At 33.9% G+C, this 25,007-nt stretch overlaps 1 protein-coding gene across 1 annotated transcript; it reads right to left on the bottom strand.

The window, feature by feature from the left end:
- Positions 1–5,404: 5,404 nt before the first annotated feature.
- Positions 5,405–20,828, bottom strand: LOC131165410 (probable protein S-acyltransferase 15). The gene is made up of 7 exons (XM_058123197.1): positions 20,375–20,828; positions 17,901–17,993; positions 17,671–17,772; positions 17,513–17,584; positions 6,210–6,308; positions 6,015–6,110; positions 5,405–5,925 (listed from the first exon to the last, which is right to left on the bottom strand). The coding sequence occupies exons 1-7, from the start codon at positions 20,645–20,647 to the stop codon at positions 5,830–5,832; spliced, it is 831 nt and encodes a 276-aa protein (XP_057979180.1). The 5' UTR covers positions 20,648–20,828; the 3' UTR covers positions 5,405–5,829.
- Positions 20,829–25,007: the final 4,179 nt, after the last annotated feature.

Consider the following 25,007-nt stretch of genomic DNA (forward strand, 5'->3'; position numbering starts at 1 on the left):
TTTCTCTACCATATCTTTGGTAAAGGATATATATATATAACCGCCAGGGTGTGGTTCAGGTGGTAGTGTGGGTTACGGGAGTGCCTCTCATGAGGTCAAATATTCAAATCCTCCTGTGCCCATTTCCGTCCCTGAACTCCTGAATTTACCCTTCCTTTGGAGTTGTGGGGTCAACTTCAAGGGGCGCAAGATTAGTCACGTGGACCATAAAACGGACACGTGGACACCCGATGCGTAATTAAAAAAAAAAAGGATATATATATATATATATATATCTTTGGGAAATGATATTTATCAGTTTGATTGACCTGCTTTAACTATTTTTTAAAGCATAAATTTGGAGATTTTCTAGAGGGGTCATTTGTATATTTTCAAAAATTATGAAAATAAAGAATAAAAATTAAAAACTAAAATTAAAAATCAAAAATAAAAAATTACAAATTAAAAATCAATAACTTGTTCAAGTAATGCTTTTAAAGTTAAAATAGCCAATACTAATTTTATGTCTTTGAATTAAATAACAATTCAAAACAATAATACAAAAAAATAATATTAAAAAAAATATTCCTTGACCCCAAGGCTCTTCCCTCTGCGAGGATAAGAAGAGGGTTGTCATAGTGTACGCAGTCTTACCTCTACTTTATAAAAAGAGATAGTTTATTGGATTCGAACCCATTGCCAATTGGTCAAAAAGAATACAACTATAAAATATTATAATAAAAATAGAAACTATTATAATTATTTTACTTAATTATTATATTTTAAAACTCATCGTTTAGTAGTATAAGAGCAATCTTATTATGCGTGACAATTGAAAAATTTACGTGGACATTCAATTTAATTTTAATAAAAAATATGCATAAAATAAATAATTTAATCCATAAAAGTTAATTCTGAATATTATAATGCTGGCAACACATTGAAAATTTTATTTTAAATTTTTTTCAAAACAATTAAAAACTAATAATAAAAATATAAAATTGATAATATAAATAAACATAAAAAATTAAAAAAAAATAAAAAATAAAAATGATACCAAACAGACCTTAAAAGATTTAACTATCCAGAACAATGATCAACAATTTTCAATTTCTTTGAGCTAAATACTTTTTCTTGAGTTCATGGATCATCTCCTATCCTCCGCTTTGGAGGCGAGAATTTGATTACATAAGTCGTGTATATAAGGAGATTGGGATTTGAATGATTAGGTGGCTTATACATCTCCCGAAAATTGATACCCGTTTTGCCATAAATAAATAAATAAAAATACCGTTGTGCAAAGGAACTCAAAAAGTCGCTCACAATTTTAAAATAAATATGTCAAAAAAAATTTCATTATTGAACTCTTAACTATTTATTTATTTGATTCCCTCCACCTTTGATCTGTTTAAAAAATTTAATTTATGAGCCATTTTTTTTATCGAGTAAAACATCTTAAATTAGGGTTGTATTCAAATTGAATTGAATTAACTTAGTGGGATATTCAAGCTCTTGACTCGATTCAAACTTGATTGGTCTTAAAATTATTTAAGTCGAACTATACTTGATTATAAAATTTTAAAAATTAAACTCAACTCTATTAAGATTGATTTGAATATAAATTAAAATTTGATTTATGTATAAAAGATATAATACATAAAAATATTAAATGTGTACTAAATATCTTTTATATGATTGCAATATAAAAATAATAAAAATAAAAGATTAGTGACTTGATTAAGCTCAAGAACAGTATTACAAAACTTGCACGACTCTAAACTATTTGAGCAATTCAACTTTGACTCAAACTTGTGTAGAATTGAGTCGAGTCGAATTAAAAACAAGACGACCAAACGAATATGAGTAAGTGACAAGCAAACGTAATTTACTAATATCCCTACTTTAAACTAATATATTAATTTTCATTAAAATTTTATTCACACAAACAAAAAAAAAAAACTTTTAGAATATATATATATATATATATATATATATATATTACTTTTTAGCATATTTAATGATAACTTTATTTCAAAAAAATTTTCACTAAGGAGACTAGATAGTTTTTAAAAAACAAAAAATAAAAAAATCTAGGAGTAAAACTCATGTAGCCTAGATAGCTCCTCTCTTCTTCTTCTTCTCCTTTTAGTGTCTCCTAAAATATATTGTATGATTGAAGTACAAAACTTTTACATTAAAGGCTAATAGGTTATGAATATTCTATTTAAGTTTAAAATTTTTTTTATATTAAAGGTTTGTTGAGAATTTCATTTGTGAGTTTATCACACACTGAAAAAATTGAGTAGATGATGGACATTTATGTACATGATTAGGCTCAAGACCCAATAGGTTTAAGCTTTTGGGTCAAGTTAGTGTTCACTCATGTGTATCAAACCTATCCATGGACTTTTCCGGTGTTAACAAGTGATATCAGAACCGATGGTTCGTAACTCTGGGTGTGTGACATCGTAAAAGTCGAGACATGAATCTAATTATGTTGACGTGCTAACAATTGAGGACCAATTGTGTGATTGAGACAAATAAGGATCATCTAGGCTTGGAAGATGGATCTGAATAGGGTCAAGACGTGGAAAGTAGAATTGGTTCGGAGTCACGTGAAATGGACCCGAGGCACGTAAGGCGCGGTGATAAGGCCCACTTGAGCAACCGTTGGAGAATTAAGCTTACTCCATAAGGGAGACAGTCTCCGTTCAAGAGGGAGCAGTTGGAACTCACAAATGAGGGAAATATTGTTGAGAATTCCACTTGTAAGCTAATGGTTTGAACTCTGGGTGAGCAACATCGTAAAAGTTGAAACATGAAGCTAATTCTTCTCACGTGTTAATAGTTAAGGATCAAGTATGTGATCGAGACAAATAATGATCATTTAGGCCTGGAAAATGAATTTGAATAGGGTCAAGACGTGGAAAGTAGGATTGGTTCAAAGGCACGTGGAATGCAAATTTGGGACACTTGAGGCATTGTGGTAAGACCGACTTGAGCAATTGTTGGAGAATTGGGCTTACTCCATAAGGGAGACGATTTCTGTTCAAAGGGGAGCAGTTGAAATTCACAAGTGAGGAGAAGATTGTTGAGAATTTTACTTGTGAGTTTGTCCCACATTGAAAAAATTGGTATTTGCGACTTAAAATCTTATATGCATGGCTGGGTCCAAGACCTTAAACTTTTGGATTAAGTGGTGTTTAACCATGTGTATCAAACTTACCCATATACTCTTGTACTAACAAGGTTAAATCATTATGACTTAAAAATAGAACATCGCGTTAACCATATATATATATATATATTGGGGAGGGCTCACATTTGAAATGATTATTAAATTAGAAAGTAGGAATGTAAGGATTGAAATTATACTGTAAGACATACACGACGGTTCTTGTCGCCTGTGCCTGGCTGGCTCGTTGTTCATTCAATTTACAGGAAGATGACATGAACCCATCACCCACCCCACAGAGGGAAATATATATATACATACACCAAGGTATACACTTACACTTGAGATCCAATAGGAAAGAGAAGAAGATGCCCTATTTCTTCATGTCATTTTGCATCATTGCATCCAATGCAAGAAGCCCACCAAACACAATTACACACACATACACATGTAGAAACTTCAGACATAATGCCTTCTTGTTTTATTCTTGAAATAGGCATTCCCTCTGGATAATTATTCAATCTCCATCACCGTAACCTAGCCCCACCACCCCCCCAAAACAAAATTTAAAAGAGACAGATGACTGATGAGCGAAAAATATTATTAGGGTTCTACACAAACTGAGATGCTTTGGGCATTTATGAATCAATTTTGCAATCATGCAATGCACCTCAGCATCCATTAACAAGGTGAAACTGCTAACCATGCACTCGACATTATTTTATTTGCTTACTATGCCATATTTATTCCACTCCCCCAACCCCCCAGTGTTTGGAACTTCCGTAAATTTTTTGCCATTAATCTTCCCAACAGCAAATCACATTCAAACATTATTCAAGTCGAAATGAAGTCACCCAACCGATCATAATATACAGCAACACAGATTGATTAAGGTAACTTTTCAGATCAAATGATTCAATTATTGTCCTAAATCATGTGTGCACACTACTGTTTAGTGCGGCTTGAAGGAAGAAAAAAAAAGGTTTTGATCCAAGGTGCAAAGATCTACCCGTTTCAGCCAAGCTTCAGTCCTGTTTACAGGCAGACTTGCTTTTGATAGAGACCGAGGGGCTGAAGGTTCAAAATTTTAACGTCTACCTGCACCGAAGATCATGCATAAAAATAATATCAGCCCCTCACATGGGGCTTAGTGAATAGGAAAATGAAATGAAATCACCCTCTGCACATAGGCAGCAGCAGCAGCACGGCCAGCAATAAACAGTTGAGATTCTCCCACACATCTTAAATTTCTTAAATTTCATTCTATCTTCGTTCCCAGTTCAGATCAGTCCCATTTCACAAACTAGCAAGCCATAAAATTTGTTTTGGGCTTCCTATTAGGATACTTCATTCTTGGATGAGGTGTATCATGAAAATATCAGAATATCTCAGTCGCAGATCTGGTAGAAGAATCACAAAACCAGTGTGAAACCACGTCTGTCAGGGGCAGATCTCATATGATTAGAATCTCCTATGGTGCTGCAGGTCATAGTCAGAACCAAGGAAACCTAAAGCTCATCAAAGAGTAATAGACACCAGTTATTCAAATATGCTGCCCAATAAGATTTCAGTCACAAACTCACTATCCATCTCTTTCATGCAAGCAAATAGACAAAAGCTTTTCAGTTAAGTTGTTTAGATGGCACCAACTATGCATTTCCAGGTGAACAGCCTCTGTCCATACCACTGCAAGTTCTAAGGAAGCCATCACATACCACTTGAGTTGTATAATCATATTTGTAGCATGACTTGTTGAATCTCCACATATACAGTAGCTTACCCGCACTAATAGTGATTTAATACAAATTACTTAAAACAAAGGAAATTAAGTGCAGGGGCATATGGTTATACAGGGGAATACAACAAGATTTAAATAAATAAATAACAGAACTAGGTAGCAGTTAACCACATCTGAAGTTTAGGAACACGACTTCAGACAATCTCTACAAAAAATAAGCAAACATGTCTCACTATATATTACAGGAACTCACAACACTACAAGATGACAGAAATGGGTATAAAGAATATCACTTGACTTATTGAGCATGATGTAAAAGGGCTTTCTATTTCATAACAATTTAGTAAAATATATATATCTATTTTGCAACAAGAACATTAGATGCCAGAGCTTAAAATATACAGGAATTTCTTCTGAGTTGCCCATCATGTGCCAATTTAATAAGCGGGTGGCTGTCTGCAATTAGAAGATCAAAATCTCTGCATAAACAGTTCACAGACTAAGGTTCTTCATAAAATGAATCACCAAATTTTCTCACATTCCCACCATTTACTATGGTAATACAAACATGTTACAAAGACCCCACCATCTTCCAATAATCCAGTATATGCAACATAACAGAATTCAATTTGCAGAAAAAAAAAAAACAAAAAAAAAAAGAAAAAAAGAAAAAAGAATTCAATTTGCAGCTGTAACTTGTACAAAAAGGCAATGACCTATATAACTTTCTTTACATGACACTGACTATCTGACTCACCTATTTAAAGTTGAGAATTAACCAAACCTCATCCAGGGGGGAAATAGTTGCCACCAGCAAACTTCCCTCTTTTGAAAACTCATTTCCACCTTCGGAATAACAAATTGCAAAATTCTTTAATGCTGATCTTCAAGCATGAGATGCAACCAATTCTAAAACCAAAGAAGAGGCAGAAAATATTTATGAAGCATCACGTAAAGTAGGGAAACTGATTCCGTCTTTCAAATGGTTTACTGCAGTTGGCCATAACCATTTCAGCATGTTCGGACCTAAGATCTGACCAGAATGAAGATAAGTTACCATATTGAGAAATGTAACATAGATCCCGACCACAAGAAAGCAAATTGGGAGAAAGAGAGGCATACCAAAGTAATATTTTTGTAGATGCCAACATCATATGGATGACGATAACTCTGCCCAGATTTCTTTGCCAGCCATGCTGCCCGAGTTCCTTCACGATGCTGGCAGAAACATAGAAATAAATAAAATAAAAAGCATACCCAGGTCATTTACAACTCCAAGAAAACATCCATTTTGTGCATAAAACACCAAACATATACCTCTATGGTTGTCATATTATGAGTGACAAGATAGATATGCCAACCTAAGAGAGTTCCCAATGTCAAACTTAAGCCAAACACCATTGCCCCACAAGTAACCTGAAACATATATTGGTATAAGAAAAAGCAGAAGGGTTGATAAGGATGAGTCAGTAAACAAAAGTCTTTTAATCATGGTGTTAAATAACTGTAATGACCTACATTATGGGGGGGGGGGGGGGGGGGGGTTGGAAGATTATTATGAGAATGATAAAAATATATATTCATTTTTTCATTTTTTTTTGTAATATTGACAAGAGATGCATTAATTGACAATTTGATATGAACAATGTTCTGAAAAAAATTATTTATGTTGATAATATTACTCATTACATATTTAATTTCTATATTATTCAATTTCTACATCCTATTCTCTTCTAGTTTTTGTCTTGTTCAAGTTGTTAATAATTTATTTTTTAATCATAAATTTTATGATTAGAGTATTGTGAGTTTAAAGCTTATATCATATAGTTTGATTTGCTGGTCTAAATTTAGTAGTTTTTTTTTGCTGTAAAGTTGGAGACAGAGCAGAGAAGAAAAGTGCTGGTCTAAATTTATTGTGAAATATTGAGAATGCTACCAAGGATGCGGCGCAGCCAAAACAAGATGAAAGGTGTCCTAGCAACTCTCAAACCAACCAGAAAATCAGATTTGAGAACTAATTCAGGAAAACAAGGGGAAAAAAAACAAAGAAAGAAATAAATGGAGTGTCTAAAAAAAAGCTAAAATAAATCAGATTTTGAGAAGTAAACGCTCTGATACCATGTTGTAAAGTTAGAGATGGAGCAGAGAAGAAGAAGAGAAACGAAGAAGAAAAGCAGAAGAAAGCAAGAGAAAAAAGGGGCGGCAATTTCCTGGTGCCACCAGATCCACCCTCTTATATATTAATAATAATAATAAATTTGAAGGCAAAAATCCACTCACACAACCTAATTACTAAAATAACATAGTCTCTTCTAACATTTTTCATTATTTCGACTAATATAATTGTTAGATTACCATTTTACCTAAAAGCTGGGCCAACCGGCCAACAATGTTACATTAAGCTCTAACAACACTCTCCCGCACGTGCGGTCTGATAGGACAAGGAGAAATAGACAAAAGATAAACAACATTAATTACAAAGAATAAGATAATTGTTAAACAAATAACAAATGCAGACAACATGACTAGAGCCCAGGAGCTCCTGACAACCATAGCGCTGATACCCTGTTAGAGTATCACTTTACCTATATACTTAAGCTTTTGGGTTGTGGGTCTACAATGTATATCAAGATTTAACAATAATAATGGAACCTGTTTATTGTTGTATGTTTTATGTCCCTATTAAATTATTAGAGCACACCCTACTACATGATAATGTACTTTGTTTTGTTAATTTATTTATCACATGAGGGTGGGCCTTGAATCAACGGTAAGATTGCTCCTTTGTGACGAGGTTGATCATGGGTTCAAGTCCAAGGAAACAGCCTCTCTACATAAAAGTAGGGGTAAGGCTGTGTACACTTTGACAACCCTCCTCTTACCCTCGTGAAGCGGGGAGCCTTATGGCCCAGGGATGCCCTGAAATTTATTTATCACATATAAAATTTGAAAAATATAATTTTTCTCTGACAGTAGCATTTTAAGACAAATATAAAATTTATTATCCTTGCTAAACAATGCAAGTCAACTGAACTAAAGGATCCAAAATGAACTTTAAAAACTTTTTTAAGAAGGGTTAGGGCTTAAAACATGCAAATCACGTTAAGGCTGCATAGTTTTGTGGGAAAAATGTCCCTATAGATTAAAAATAAGACAACATTCATTAAAAAGAAATAAGTTCCCGAGAATAACATAAAACAATAGTTGGAGAATTTATTTCAGATAGCTTAGGTTCTAAACATGAAAAATTTGTGTATACAACTTTGATTTGTTTTTTATATCTGTTGATAAGGACTCTATCTTTGTTCCAAAAAATTCTATAATTCCTGCTGAAGCATAATTGTATCTGATTTGATGGCTGCCATCCTCTATTTTTTCCAAAGCTTGAGGCTTCTAAAGCAGGTCAATTCTACCCTGCTTGTCTTAGTCCCAGAAGTTCAGAATCCCTCTTCTCCTGCCGATTTCAGACCCCTAGCATGTTGTAACATTCTGTATAAATGCATCACTAAAATCTTGCTCAAGAAAATTACTTCGCAACTACCACCTTTGAAAGGTTCTCCTACTCTTGCTCTTAAGGTTGATTTAAGAAAATCCTTTGATTCTATTCATTGGGACCTTACTGGTAAGATCCTTATTGCTATTAATGCTCCTTTTGTTGGTTGGATTATGGAGTGTATTACTAGTCATTGCTTTTCTCTTTCAACCAAAGGTTCAATGCAAGGCTATTTTAAAAGAAAAAAAAAAAGGGATAGGGCAGGGAAACCCCATTTCTCCATATAACTTTGCGATGGTGATGAAATTGTTAAAAAGAATCCTGGCAAGTGGAGCCATTCAGGGGAAGCTTAGCTTCCACCCTATGTGATAATATAGGTCTGACAAGTCTTTTTTTCCAATGATATCCTTATTTTCTCTTGTGGAAGCATTAGAGAAGCAAATAGTATCCACAATTCCTAGACCTTTTTCTATTTGTTCTCAAGACTCCAGGCAAATCCTTCAAAGTCCTCCCCTTTCACTGATGGTATTAACGAGGATCCAAAGAGGAATATTGTACAAATCTTGAGGGTCCCTAAAAACTCCTTACCTCTAAAGTACTTGCACCTTCCCCTGGTTTCTAAAAAGATCAATAAGCATGATTATAACCAGTTAATGGAGAAAATTTCAGCTAGGATTCATTGCTGGATCCACAAGTATCTTTCTTATGCTGAGAAATTACCCGGTAAGGGGGTGGGGGGGGGGGGGAGAGGATCTGCTCTTCCTCTCCCCCCGCTGCTGTAACAAACAGACTCGAGCATATTTTCATCGCTTTCTTCTGGAAGGGTAAGAGTCAAAACACTAATCAGAGTAAAATCAGTTGGGCTAAAATCTGTAGGCCTTCTTCTGAAGGAGGGCCGGATCTTAAGTCTTTCTGTCCTAAGAGAGTGTTATGCTGCCAAGCTACCTTTTGCATATTTGTACTTCTATTCGATTGCTCTCACCTTCTGGTCATTTTCTCCATTTCCACTGTCTGGGATCATCTTCATAGCAAAGATTCCAGGGTCCCCTGGATTTCTGCTGTTTGGTTTAAGGAAAATATCCCAATACATGTTTTCACTGCATGGATGACTCCTGGAACAGGTTATATGCTCTTGAGAGGCTTTTGGTGTGGAAAAACCAATTCAGCTGTTTGCCTTCTTTGTCATCAAAGGCTGCCCAAATTTCATTTTCCATTTTAATTTTCTAAAAAATTAAAAAAAAAAAAAAGAGTTAGCCAATTTTTCATTTTTACAACAATTGTATGAAATAAATGGACAACAATAAGCAGTTTTGACACTATTTGCTTGTGGAAATAGTTTCATTTTTCATTTCTAATTTTTTAAAATAAATACAAACATGCCACCTTGTTTTCCAATTTTTCAAATTTATATAGAAAAGTTGGAAAACATCTTTTCATTATTTTTCTTGATTTCTAACTCTACCTTTGTGTATGGGAGCATCAAATTTGGATCTTACACTTTAATTTGTGTGGATTACAGATAGAGTTTCTTCTAAATGCACACAAATCCAAATTCAAGCCCCAAAATTCATGAATTCTAAATATTACCTTATATAAATTTTGGAAAATTGGAAACAAGTTATCGTTTTTGTGATCATTTTGAAATCTAGAAATAAAAGATGAAAATTGTTTTGTAACTTTAAACAAACTCTTTATTTTTCTACCTTTGTGTTATGAATCTTGAAAAATTAGAAAACAAGCTAAAATTGTTATAATTCTTTGAAAAACTAAAATTAGAAAACGGAAAATGTTTTCCACGACTGAACAGACCCTAAATTTGCTATTCTCTGCAAGCTCATTTGGCCTGCTTCAAGCTACCACACTTGGAGAGCTAGGAACTTGGTTGCGTTTGAGAATTCTCCTTTTGATCTTCATGCTGTTCTGCAGGCTGTTATATTTGATGTTAATGGTCACATTTCAAGCATTAGGAGGCTAAGCTAAGTTCTCCTTCTGGTTTGTTTTGTTTTGTTCCCTGTACCTTGTTTTCCCCTAAATGCTAATATATTCTTTCTTACCTTCTCAAAAAATAATTTGAAAATATAAGTGAAATTTGAATCTAGTAAAATAATTAAGTCTCAAGCAATGCACTTGCACATGCAAGTGAATTATACACTAGTATAGCAATCAAATAATATGATTTAGATACACACTACTTTGTATAGTAATTCAGACATCATTTTAACATTATATGAATCAAAAGTATGACTCATACGTGGAGGAAAGAAACTGACCTTAAGCCCCAACCTCAACTCCTCCATTCCCATGCAGATGAGACAACCATCAGCAGTTCAGCACTTCCAATAACAACCTCAAAGTCTATGCAGGCATTGTCAAGGATGAAGAGAAAATCCTTAGACAAAGATCCAGAATATAGTGGCTGCACCTTGGTGAAAGAAACAATAGATCTTTCACCCTCACAGTAAATGATAGAAAGATTAGGCATGAAATCAGAACAATCCAAGCAGAAAAGGGATACCATTGATACCTTAGATAGCATCATGGAAAGAATTGTTCAAATTCTACACCAAAATCTAGGGTACCACAGACAAGGACATCCTCCCTAGCAATCCCACCTTCATAAATGACCTTTGCTTCTCCCTGTCTGAAGAGGAAAAAACTACTCTGGGGAAAGCAGTTGAGGAAGAAATAAGAAAGCTGTCTTTTCTCTCTCAAATGATAAAGCCCCATGACTGGATAGCTACAATGCTAACTTCTCTAAAACCTGCTGGAAATTTGATGAACATGACTTCATTGCTGCTGCTCTCTCTTTTTTGAAAGCCTCCACTTTTCTTTTAAACAAATGAATGCCACCTTCCTCACCCTTATATTCCTACTCAGATTATTGCCCCATAGCCTGCTGCAAATTCTTCTCCAAATGCTTAACTAAAATCATGGCCAACATACTCCAACATTGCCTGGATTCCTTCAACAACAACCAAACTGCCTTTGTTGAATGTAGAACTATTCAAGACAACATTTGTGTTGCTCATGGCCTCTTGCACAATTGCCACCTTGACAAACGAATGCCACCTCCCTCCCCCTCATTCCTACTCAGACTACTGCCCCATAGCCTGCCTGCAAATTCTTCTCCAAATGCTAAACCAAAATCATAGCAAAAAGACTCCAAGATTGCCCGTGTTCCTTCATCAGCAACAACAGAACTACCTTATTAAAGGAAGAGCCATTCACGACAACATTCTTCTTGCTCATACCTTTTGCACAATTACCACCTTGACAATTCCTCCTCGCCACCCCCAAAACCACGTGCCAAAGATTTGCTCTCTAAGTTGGCATCAAAAAGCCTTTTGAATCAATAGACTGGAGCTTCATCCTCACCATCCTCAAAAATATTGAAACTCCTATCTCCTTTATAAACCGGACAAGAGGATGTATATCCACTCCTAGCTTTTATTATCATAAACGGCTCCATGGAAGGATATATCCGAGGCAGGAAGGGCTTGAGACAAGGCAATCCATCATCATCCTACTTGTGAATTGTGACCACTAGGGTAGTTCTTATCAAAATTTTAAGAAAGCTGTCACATATGTAATTTGAAGTACCACAACAATAGCTGCAAAGCTAGAATTTTAATATATGCTTCATAGTGGACCTCTTAATTCAGACTCATGGAGACATAAACTTGGCTAGCAGCATCAAGCATCCTTTTACCCTCTTCCATTCCACTGACCTGAGAGTGAACTAGCCTAACTCCTCCAAGTCCGAAATCTATTGTGCAGGAATACCCCTCAGACATAGCATGAAATAAATCAAGTTCTAGGTGTGGATGAAGGCACCCTCCTCGTCAAATATCTTGGCCTCCCCCTTGTTACCAAAAAAATTAGCAAGCAATATTGTGATCTCCTAATTAAGCAAATCTCTGGCAAGATCCACTCTTGATCTTACAAATACCTCTTGTATGCAGGAAGAGTTTAAATCATAAAGCATGTCCTTCAAAGCACTCAAGGCTATTGGTGGCTGGTGGCTGGTGGCTGGTGGCAAAGCTTTTATTGGAAAGGTAATTATTGGAACACTAATGGCTGCAAAATCAACAGGAAAAACCTCAGCATGGCCCTAGAGGAGGAGGTTTGGGCTTGAAGCTTGTCACTGACTGTAACCAAGTCTCCTTTCCCAAAATGCTCCAGAAAAATCTCCTTTTTTCAAACCATCCCTTTTGGATCACTTAGGTCCGCACCTATGAGCTTCGAGGAAGAAACATTTGCGCTGTCAGAAGAAGAACTAGCTCATGAGACACTAAACTCCTTTGGATTTCCTCTTGGCGCAAGCAGCAAGAAACTCCCAACAACCTGCAAGCTAACCTAGACTACAGCCACTCACCATATGTGGAACGCAAGGAACTCAAAGCTCTACAAAAGCTCTCCAATATACATTGAGAATTGTTGAAGATGTAATTTTCGATGTCACAGGCAGATATCAATGCCTAAATGACCTTGACAACCCTGTATAGTTAGGCTTGTATTGTCTCCCTTTTGGGCTAATAAAGTTATTTTAACCTTCTTCAGGAAAAAAAGAGATCAAGTAGTAATTACACTTATTAGAAATAAATAAGAAGAATAGAAAATAAAGAAAGGACCAGATCTCACATAAAGACCAAGCCCCAAGAACTTAATTTAGCCCCAAAAACATATTTTTATTTTTATTTTTATTTTTGCACAATTTTAACATAATAAAAACAGTCAAACACAGGAAGCTGGAGGCTGTTGTGGAAAGGGTAAGCACTCTCTTTTTTAATTCCAAGAGTACGAGATACTCTAGTTTCCATCAATTCCCTTGGGATGCTTAAATAGGTAAACTTAACGAAACAATATAAATCAACCAAGTACTAAATTTCTCATTTGGAAAAGTTGTAATGATTTTTTCTCCCTTAAAAATTTCAAAGTGGGGAATGGGGAGCATGTTTTCTTTTGGCACAATATTTGGTGTGTCAATCTACCATCGAGACAAAATTCCCTTCCACATTCAATTTAGCTTGCAAAAAGGATGCACTAATCAATAATCACCTTCAAATTACAAATCAAGGGATTTTATGGAAAATTCCATTACTTAGAAATGTCTTTGATTGGGAAATGACCATCTTACAAAATTTCAAGGTAGCTTGTAGAAATTCCAATATATGAACACTACTAACAATCCTAAGTGGACCCAGGATAAAAATTAGTAGATTTACGGTCAGATCCCATTATCAATATCTCATTCCTATGCATCAAACATCAACTCCTATGGAAACCCATCTGGAGAACAGCAGGCCTCAATCAGGTTAGTTTGTGAGGGAGGCAACTCTTGGGAAGATTTTTATTGAAAATTTCACTTGTGAGTTTGTCTCACATTGAAAAAATTGAGTGGATGATGAGTGCTTATATATATGGTTGGACCCAAAACTCAATAGGCTTAAACTTTTGGGTCAAGTTGGTGCTCACCCATGTGTATCAAGTCTACCCACGGACTCTTTCGGTGCTAACAACCGGTATCAGAGCCGACAGTTCGTAACTTTACGTAAGCGACATCGTAAAAAGGTCGTGGCATGAAGCTAATTCTCCTGACGTGTGAACAGTTGAAAGACCAAGTGTGTGACTAAAGCCAATAAAGATCATCTAGTTGTCTGGAAGATGAATTCGAATAGGATCAAAACGTGGGAGGTACAATTGGTTTGGAGGCATGTGGAATGCAATTCGAGGCATGTAAGATGCGATGGTAAGGCCCACTTGAGCAACTGTTGGAGAATTGGGCTTACTCCCATGAGGGAGAGATTTCCATTCAAGGGGGAGTAGTTGGAACTCACAAGTGAGGGAGAGATTGTTGAGAATTCCACTAGTGAGTTTGTCTCACATTGAAAAATTTGAGTAGATGATGGGTGCTTATATACACAATTGGATCCAAAACTCAATAAGCTTAAGCTTTTGAGTCAAGTTGGTGTTTACCTATATGTATCAAGTTTACCCATGGACTCCTCCGGTGCTAATCATTTTTAACATTTATAACCTTAAAAGGGGGGGTCATCCTTTGTTATTAGGTGCTTCTCATGTTTGGAGAATGCTGAATCTATTAATTACATCCCCTTGCACTGGTCCAAGACCAGGAATATTTTGAACTTGGCCACTTCTCTGATCACACAGTCAATCAGTTACTGCCAGAACAGTGGAAGGAGAGTGTAATCAGTTAATTACATCCTTTGTTATCAGGTGTTTCTCATGTTTGGAGAACGCTGAATCTACTAATTACATCCTCTTGCATTGGTCCAAGACCAGGAACATTTTGAACTTGGCCACTTCTCTGATCACACAGTCAATCAGTTACTGCCAGAACAGTGGAAGGAGAGTGATGGGCTAGGAAAGTTACCAGGTCAAGCAAGGAAAAGAGAAAATATTTATCCCTTATTCCCTTGCTATCTTTTGGTTTGTGTGGAGGGAGAGAAATAAGCTTTCAAAGCATTGCTACGCCCTTACATGTTATTAAAGATCAATGGTTTGCTACCATCACTAGCTTGCATAATGGATTGTTTTTGATTGATAATCCTGTAATTCTTGACTTTTTTGAGACCATGCAGTCTAAGTGATTTCCTTTTGTTTGTTTGTGCTTGGGAGCATCCCTTTAAGCTCTTTAATGAAATTCTCATTGTTGATCAATACAAATACACACACACACACACACACATATAATCAGAGTCGGTTCCCTTAACAAAATTTATCAATTACATTGAACTCTCCTTCAATTAAACAAAGTTTCTTTATTAAATAATTATTAATGACAATAAGTAGTTCAATTAAACTCAAATCTTTTTTATCACCTACTTTCTCCAAGAAAAATTGAAGTTCTAGTACAATTTTGTTAACTTAAATACCATGAGATTAAATCAAACCACCCACAAAAATCAATAACTATTCTAAGTTGCTTTACTTGCTTGCAGTGCAAGTGGTGCCTATTCACTCTCAATTTCATAAAATAAACAAAAATGAATACCTTCAAAATTAAATTAAACTACAATCATGTCACATTGTCACAATCAGTTGTGTTCCTCTTTATTCCAAGAGAATTTTAAAATTTGTATTTCTTTGGCATTGTGCAAACTATTTAGTGAATAAAACTTCATTTGCTACGCTACATAATGCCTATTTAGGACAGCTAAATGGAAATATTTTTATAATGCAAATTTAGTTTTAGGCTAAAAATCACATTTTTGGAGTTGAAAACTTATTTTAAAACTAAAATCACTTTGCAGCGCAAAGTCAGATGTCAAAGCTTTCTTCATAGTTGATTTAGAACAAATATCACTTTCCAACTAAATTGTTGCATGCTATATTAGAGGTAAAATTATACTCTTCACTAGATGTGTTACACAGTGCCCATTTGGGATAGTCTTTAACATAATTAATTTTATAATGTAAAATAATTTTTTAAGTTATTATTTAGTAATTTGATGAGTATAATACATTTTTGGAGTTAAAAACTGATTTTAAACCTAAAATCTTTATGACAAAAAGGTTGGTTGTCAAAGATTTCTCCAACATTAATTTTAGAACAAAGATCACTTTCTAACTAAGATATTACAACAGCAAGAACAAGCCTTAGGTCCCACTAAGTGGGGTCGGTTACGTGAATCCTTTTCCACCAATTCACACAATCGAGGGAATTTTCTTGGCTAACATAAGAGCTATTAAATCCTTTCTCAATATATCATTCCAAGTTATTTTAAGTTTACACCTACCCCTTCTAATACCAGTAACAATAACTAACTCACTCCTTATTGGTGCACTACTTGGCCTGCGTTTCAAATGCCCAGACCATCTAAGTTGTTCCTCCCTACTCTTATATTGTACCAGTGCTATGCCTAACTTATGGCAAATATGTTCGTCTCTTTAATGTTATACCACTCAACCACCACAGCTTTCGCATTTCAGAAACTTTTACCTTTTGGATCTAAAACTGCTTTTATTTCAAAGTTGTTAAAAATAGTGCCATAACAAACTTAAACTGGTCATTGGAAACCCAAATATATTTATGATTTATAATAATCCTTCCAAAACCTGAAGGCATTCCTATAGATAAGCTTCTACTGATTTTTTTTCCTGAGTTTCATTCTGGATCATTATTTTACACTTATTATAGATATATTACTCACTTGCAACCAAAAGAAGAAAAAATGACTAGCCTAGATAAAGTAGTGTATGCCTGAAAAAATGCATGCCTGTCACACCTGCTTCTTGTTATGTAAAATCTCCTAGACTCTTGTTTTCCACTACACTGTAACATTACGCTATGCTACTTTCTACCACTGTTTGAAACTATAATGTTAAATGAGCCAAGAATCTGGTGGCTGTGAGGACCGCACGGGTTGATAGCTTCACAACTTATTCAAACTCGAACATCTGCAGAAAACTTGTGATAACTTTGCTCTTCTCAAATAAGCAAATAGATTCAAATGATCAATTAGAGTACTACAATGAAAACATAGGTGAAGGCACAAAAATTTTCAAGTCAAGACAGGATGATAAGAAACATGGATTACATGTGATGTAGAATAAATATGTCCATGATGGGTAGTCAAAACCCTCATTCCTGGCATAAGTTGTGAATAAGAAAATCTAGGCAAAATCCAGTAGCTTTAGCATGTTAAAATATTGTAAAGGCACATTTCCAACAGTTCTTGACTTTGAAATAAACAAAATCCAAATATTCGAACATCATCCAGATCTTTTTCAAACTCTAGTTCCTGAAATCTATCGTACAAAGGAATCCAAGTGAGAGACCCAAAATATCAAATAAACCTAGTCAAATACTATACCCAACAACTCTGCAAATTTCTAAAAGTCATTTGCCAGTTTGTCTGTTCAAATCTCAGATTGAGAAGGCATGAAATGTTTGACATTCAAATGAGATAACGTCTTTGATAGGTATATGGGAATGCCAAGTCTCAAATCCCCTAGATTTGTATTGGAAAGTGAAGTGGAGGGAGGGCACAACCATGATGCCTACCTGGACTTCGGTTGTTTGCCTTGATAAGCTCAAATCCAAGAAAACACAGTACAAATCCAACATAATACATATAAGTAATTAACTCAACTACCAACTTACAAAGAAGATCTTGACAGAGCTGCTTCCGCTAAAATCCCAGTCTTTCTGTAGTGCACAGTTTACAATCATGACCTAAGCATGCGAAACTCTTAGAATTCAAGCCTCAAGGAGACTAGATAACAGTAAAACAAGTAAAGGGGAGACAAGATAAAGCATACAGTTGAATACATGCTTCCAATAGCTGCATACAGGACAAGGATAACAAAGGCCTTGTAGTTCCAATAACCAACACAATTATTTATCCATAGACAGTGATGATCCTACACCAATTTTTTACTGTCAGAAACAAAGAACATATTAAAAGTTTATAGTCCAAGCAGAAAACAAAAACACTGTTGGCTCTTGAAAGAAACAGGCATAAAAAATAGTTGAATGTAAGTGCACTAACCATCCTTAAAATACACTTCCTGCAGACCCGGCAATGATGTGCCCTCAGAGGCTTGTATGTATGACACTTGTCACAGTAACGCACATGTCTGCCCTGTCAGAATTCATATATCCAGGAATTCAGCCAATGTACATTTTTTATTCCAACTGAATGGAATCCAAAGAACAGAAAACACTTATCGTATTCCTCCAAAACAACAACCATTAAGAAACATATGTGCAGAGAGAGAGAGAGAGAGAGCAAATAATCAACAATAATATGAACTAAATGATCAATCAAGAACACATTATTAAGGTGCTATACACTCCATAGTTGCCATAATAACAATCTGAGCTATATTTTTAAAGTCTTATTCAAAAACTGCACTTAAGGGCTGCTTAGGGTACTTTTTAGGGTCTGTTTGGTATCATTTCTGTTTTCTTTATACAGTGAAAAAACTTATTATAGAAATTTACGCAGTCAAGTTTCTGTTTCTATTGTTGGTTTTTAGCTTGTTTGCGAAAAAACTGAAAACCAAATTTATGGTTCCCAATTGTTTTGGAAACCTATTGCTAGTATATTTTAATATTTAGAACTAACTTTTTTTAAATTAAATCATTCATTTTATACATACTTTTTAACTAAAATTAAAACAAAATGACCATATGAATTTAAATAATTTAAAAAAAATTTACCATAAAATTTCAAAAAAATAAAAATTATAAAACCATTTACAAACTTTTTTTACTATTTTTCAATTATTATGTACAATAAGAATATTCTTGTAAAGCGAATTTTGAAATATAAAAATTAAGAAAAATAATTATAATCACTTTTATTTTTATTATAGTATTGTAAATTTGTATTATTTTGTGTTTTTTAAGGAAATTTAAATCATATCTTTTGAATTGTTATGAGATTCAAGGACAAAGATGAGCATCTATTTAATCAAGTTATTAGTTTTTTTTAGTTTTAGCAATATTAACCAAACAAGAAGTTGTCTCAGGTTTTTGGATTTTAGTTTTCATTTCTAGTTTTCGTTTGCATAATTTTTGGCAATGATAAACAGCCCCTCAGTGACTAGAGAAGCCAAATTTGAAATTCCCTTTGTCCTTATTTTAAGATTAGCGTTTATCATTCACAAATCCAAAGACTAAGGTTGGGTTTAGGAGCATGCATTTCAGGCCATGCTTTTGGATTGTATGATATACAAACCTAAATACATATCTGAAATGCACTATGCTTAAATCCACAGAACCAAATACAGGGCCTGAATACTAGCTCCCAAAGAATAGATAAGTTCAAATCGAAAAGCATTAATAAAGGGGCATTTAATGTTCCAGGAATACAACATTGCCACATAAGATCAATTACATTATTTATAGCATGTTTAAACCTCTTAGAAAATACAAAATAACATCAGCCACCGAATAAGTCCATTAGGTGGGGACGGCTACATTGGGCAATACCCACCACTCATCCACTTTTGCATTTTCATTTCTACAACTTTTACTTTTTTGGATATGTTACTTACTGGGTTCTCAATCTAATTCATATAACATAGCTGCTCATATGATCATCCAACTTTGCTCTTACTTTCAAAAGTATTCTACAATCATACAACATGCCCAAAGCTTCTCTAGTTCCCCAACCTACTCTAATTCTATGTATTACAATTTCGCCAATTTTTTCCTACTTGCGTAATAGATCCAAGATATCAAAATGTACAAGTGCTATTAATTTATTAACCATCAAATTCAGTATTTTCTCCAATATTCCTCCTAACATGACTAAAATTACAATAGCAACAACAAAAACAACAACCAATCCTTAAGTCCCACTAGATGGGGCTACATGAATCCTTTTTCGCACCTCTACCCTTCTCCACTTAAATATCATATATTATCTTAACTGGAAAACCGAAACCCCCAAGATTTAAACCCTGACATTTTAACTAGGAAATCCTTAAGTTTACCACCTGAGCAACCCTTGGGAGGGACAACTGACTCAAGGATCATTGATGTCTTATTTTTTTGGTCCATGAGCTACACCATGGCAGATAAGCTAATCTTCCATCCCATATCACTTCCCCACTCCTAATGTTTGAACCCAGGTCCAACATGGTGTTGGACCCTAGATTATATGTATCGTTGAACACGTAAAAACAAATAAAAGAAAAATAAATGAAAGCTGCTATTCAAATAAAGAAAGAATAAAGTATTTGCGCATCCAGAGATGGTAATACAATCAACGAGGCGGATGCCCGCAATGAACAAATTTTTGCTATGTCAATGTATTTTCCTACAGCTCAATTTGATCATGTCAAAGATTAGAAACTTCTATTCTTCTCCCACCCACCCCCCCCCCCCCCAAAAAAAATTTTCGTTCATTCTGTCAGCAATCAAACGGAGCTTTAGCTAAAGATAACCATCCAGTCAATTATTCTTTTATTCCAATAACAAAGCACCTCAAAAACACACACAGAAAAAACTAACAATTTTCTTAGGTTCTTGATCTGAGACATCACTGTCTTCAATGTCAGGAACATAGGAAGAGGGAACATGTCCTGGGTCAGCAAGAACGCAAACGAAGAAAGAGAAACCACAGAGGAAGGCCAGGAAAGTGAAGATCAAAGCGTTCAAAATCCCGGCGGAGCTCTGCAACCCTAGCCAATCATCGACGAAGACGAAAATTGTGACGCAATAAACGAAACCCACCATGAGAAGCACCGATATAATAGGGATTGATAGAAGCTTTCTGCATTTCATTGATTCGTTGGCAGAAAAGAGCAGTGGGTTTTGACTTCTAGCGAGAAGTCGATTCAGGGAACTCGATGCCGGAAAAACCGCTATTGTGGGGGGTGGGATCGAGGAATGAGCACGGAGAAGCTCGGCAACTCGGGAAGTCGAACTCGGTTATAACTCGTTCACTTTTTTTTTTAACGAAAACAGAAAACAAAAAATAAAAAACGAGAAGCAAAAAACAACAACAAAAAAAAACAAATAACCATATTACTTTTCTCGAATTTTTAACAATTTTTAATTTCAAAAAATAATTATATAATATTCTCCTATATATCCATATTAATTATTAAAGCAAATAAATTGTTATAGGAATATTTTTTAAAAAAGTATAAATAAAATATGATGAAAATAGAGTGATAAATCCTATTTTACTTATTTTAATTACATTCCCTTTGTGCAAAATATGCACATGTTGGTAGAGATATTTTAAATATTTCAAAAAAAAGATTGAGAAATAATCAAAATTATGGAATTATTTGTAACTTACTTTCACCGTTTAAATTAAAAGTATACATTTTTATTACCATCTTGAATATGGTTGGTCAAATTTATTAGTAAATCGCAATTATAATTGCATTAATCAATGAGCTTGACCAATAACTTTCTAAATAAATAAGTAAAAATTTAAAAATAAGGTGAAAGACATTGATATTCCTTAAAGTTTGATAAAAAGATAAAAAAAATTTAAAGATTTTTAAAAATTTCACAAACCTCTCATGAAACAGTACAAAGACAACATGAACATTTCTTAACATTTTGAAAATCCCGTGAACCTCTTTTAAGGTTTAGTAAAAAGATCATCTTTTCTTGAACTTTTAAAACCCACACATGCCTATCTCAAAGTTTAGCAAAAAAATACAATTTTTTTTTTCAAATATTAGCTAAAAATATAAGAAAATGAGAGATACAAGTGTTCCAAAAATTAAATTATTAGGGAAGTCAAAAGATTTTCAAAGTGTTGAGGAGTTTACTAAATCTCTTGTGAGATACACCTTCTTTTTACCAATCCTTAAAAGTCATTTGCCCATACAAAAAATGAAAAGAGAGCAAATGTCATAATTTGACACTTCCTATTTAAAGGATGTTTTCTCTCATTCTCTTTCTTCTCTTTTTTTCCTTTTTAACTAGAATCATACCTCCTCATCTTGTCTCTTCTTTTACAATTGCATTCGATACATTAGGGTTCTTACATTCTTGCATGTGATTCTTCCACATCAATCTTTTCTTAAATATATTTGATGAATTCTAAGTGTGTCTATGCCCACGAAATTGATGTCCATTAGCCTTCTTCTATGTTCAATCTACTCGATTGAATATTTTACATTATTCTATATAAAGTGAATCCATTCAATTGTATTTTACTTAAAATGTGTTATTTTTATTTGATTTTGACTCGCTAGGAATAAAATATTCAACCTTGGAATATAGTAGTTGAACCAATTTCCAAAAAACTTTTCTTTTCCAATTAGTAGGTAAATTTGTATACTTTGTGTTAGAATTGGTGTATTCCTAAGAGGGGAGTGAATTGAAATTTTAAGACTTTTACCTAGGTCAATTCGGATTCCTCATCCAGTAATGCACAAACTTAGGGTCTTTCTGTATAATCATAAACTCAATCAAATATTAAAACAATTAAACGCGAACATTCAAATACTGAAATTTAAAATGTAAAAATTAAAAGTAGATACAAGAAATGTTATTGGGGTTCGGCCAATACTGCTTACGTTTCCGTTTCAGTTTGCAAACCTGAGGATTACCACTACTGCTCACTTAACGGGTGGAGTAGCACCGGTTACAACCAGGTCAAATTGTCAAGGCTAACCTCAACCTTTACACACTCTCCTTACGGGGCGGAGAATTCCCATCTCAGGCCACGCCTGGATTACAATCAAGTAATATTTTTTGTACAAACAAAGGTGCTTCTAACACAAGCAGATTTGTACAACAATATGCTCAATATAATTACAAATTGCACTTCTGTAATATGAAAGTATAAGCTCAATGAAGTCTAAATGTTAACTCTTAGTTACATGCAACAATAATAATTTATGTGTAAGAGTAGCGTGAATATATCTTTGAGTTAAAAATATTTATATCAATCACAAGCAATAACCTCAAAGATCTCAAAAGCACACTCAAATATCTCTAGAATAAATATCAAATATAAAGTATAGGAGATATTTGAAATCAAGTTTATTTGAAAAGTATTTTATTAAAGCGCAAAAACAAGCCTTTAAATACTTGTAACAATAATGTAAGACTCACAAGCTTTAGAGACTATTCCCACTGAAAACTTATGAATTAAATCACAAGGGAACTCTTAAGCTCACTCTCGATAAAATCAATATCAAAAAAATACAATGAGAGTGTAAGCTAATATGAACAACCTTAATAATACTCTTACCAAGAGATTTTAGCAAGTAGGATGAGTAAGAAAGGGATTGTGAGTCTTTGAAATTTTAGAGAATTTTTTGTTAATGATATTTTCTAATCACACTTAATCTTTCCAAATGAACTAGTATATATAGACATACACAAAAATATAACCATTGAGGGACAGCAGTATTTTTAGAAAAGATTAATGAAGGTTAAAAAAAATTAACCTTGTTTTATTACAGTTAAAAATGTTCAACCTGAGAGTTTTCGGTCGACTATATTTTAAGTTCGGTTAACCCAATTGCCAAGTTCGATCGACCAAGAAGATTTTGAATTGAAAGTTCAGTCAACTAACACAGGGTGATGTCTGAACCCTTCAAGGTTCGGTTAATTGTATTTGAACTTCAGTTTGCTATTCTTATGGTTCGGTCGAGTCAATAAAAAATGAACTGGAAGTTTGGTCAATTGAGTTGTTGAGGGGCAGACACGTATGTGTTCGGTCGACTGAGGAAGATACATTCAAAAAGAATACAATTGACCAAGTGAAGTCAAATTGTTGACTTCCACCCAGTTTAGTCGGCTGAGGCAATTTACATTGCCTAGGTTCGATCGACTGAATTTGTCCTCAATCCTAAATTTGACCCAAATAAAGACCTAAGTTAAATTCCTATAAATGTGAGTTATTAACTTAAATGCTTGAGGGATTCCTACAGTCATTCTATAGTCTTATTGAGCTTATGCAATCTATCATGTAAGACATGTAATTATATTACACACCAAATTTAAAAACTAAAAGAATACAATGAAAAACTTCTTCCTCTTTCTTTTACTCTTCAGATTTCCATAAATTATGCCAGGAGTATATGCTCATTAAGGTCTTTTTGGCAGCCACATCACTTTCATGTGTATGTTCTGAATGATTAACTTGTTTAAGTACTTAAACACACACATTCGTAACATGCGGTATGTTATTATCAAAACCAGGGATCGAACTCAAAAAATTATCACTTTGTGTGCTAATGAAAATGCAGTCTCTTGGAATTAGAGAGATTGTTGTAATTCAAACTCGGTGTGCTTGTAAACTTCAATGGTGTTGAAGAATTTTAGATAGATATAAAATAATTTAGGAAAAAGAAAAAATAGTTTGAGGTTATAAAAAGCTTGAGGTATGTTCATGTCTATGTGCGAAGTTGACTTTTGTTATGTGCTACTATTGGATTGGTTTAATCTTGTTGCATGCTATCAACATAGGGATATTATTCTATACTTGTTGAGAAGGATTAGAATACTGAAATTACATATGATTCACGATATGAAACAATATCATAATAAATTAGCCATTACTTCAGAAAAAAAGGGAAAAAGGTATTTTATTTAAGTTGTTATTCCAAATAATATCGATATGGAATAACATTAGAAAAAATCATTCCATGACAATACTTGAAAAATAGTCACTTCTCATCTAATTTAAATTTATTTTTTATGAAAGCAATGTTTTTCAGTTTTTATCTACACATAAATACACACACATTCACAAAACATATAGTAAAATGGCGTGATTTAAAGTTAAATAGTCTTCTTTCAAAAGTTATAAATAAGAAAAATAGCAAGGAAAATATAACTATAAATAAATGGAAAAGTCCTAATTTTTTAAAAATACACCCTAAGCAATTTTAAGCTACTTCTTGTTAATACAAACAAAATTAGGTATTGCTAATAGTGGTGTAAATTGGTCTTAGGCATAAAATTTACAATTGATTGTATATTTATTCCTAAGGAGCAACTAATTCTTGGTATTTAAAGAAATGAAGAATTATATGTGAAAGTGTGGAATAATGGAATATAAATTAACAACATTATAATTTTTCTACATATATAAATATATATTTTTTTATTTTATTCTTCTATTTTATTTTTGAGCAATTTTATTAATCTAGTCATCCCATTT

Source organism: Malania oleifera, chromosome 10 (assembly GCF_029873635.1).
Source record: "Malania oleifera isolate guangnan ecotype guangnan chromosome 10, ASM2987363v1, whole genome shotgun sequence".
Taxonomy (NCBI): Eukaryota; Viridiplantae; Streptophyta; class Magnoliopsida; order Santalales; family Ximeniaceae; genus Malania; species Malania oleifera.

Excerpts from the sequence above, each read along its gene's own strand:
- LOC131165410 (XM_058123197.1), bottom strand. The coding sequence starts at position 20,647 with ATGAAATGCAGAAAGCTTCTATCAATCCCTATTATATCGGTGCTTCTC. Across the intron at positions 17,585-17,670 it reads TTGGAAGCATGTATTCAACT|GTCATGATTGTAAACTGTGC; the intron begins GTATGCTTTATC and ends TCGCATGCTTAG. Across the intron at positions 5,926-6,014 it reads TCTACAAAAATATTACTTTG|ATCTTAGGTCCGAACATGCT; the intron begins GTATGCCTCTCT and ends CATTCTGGTCAG.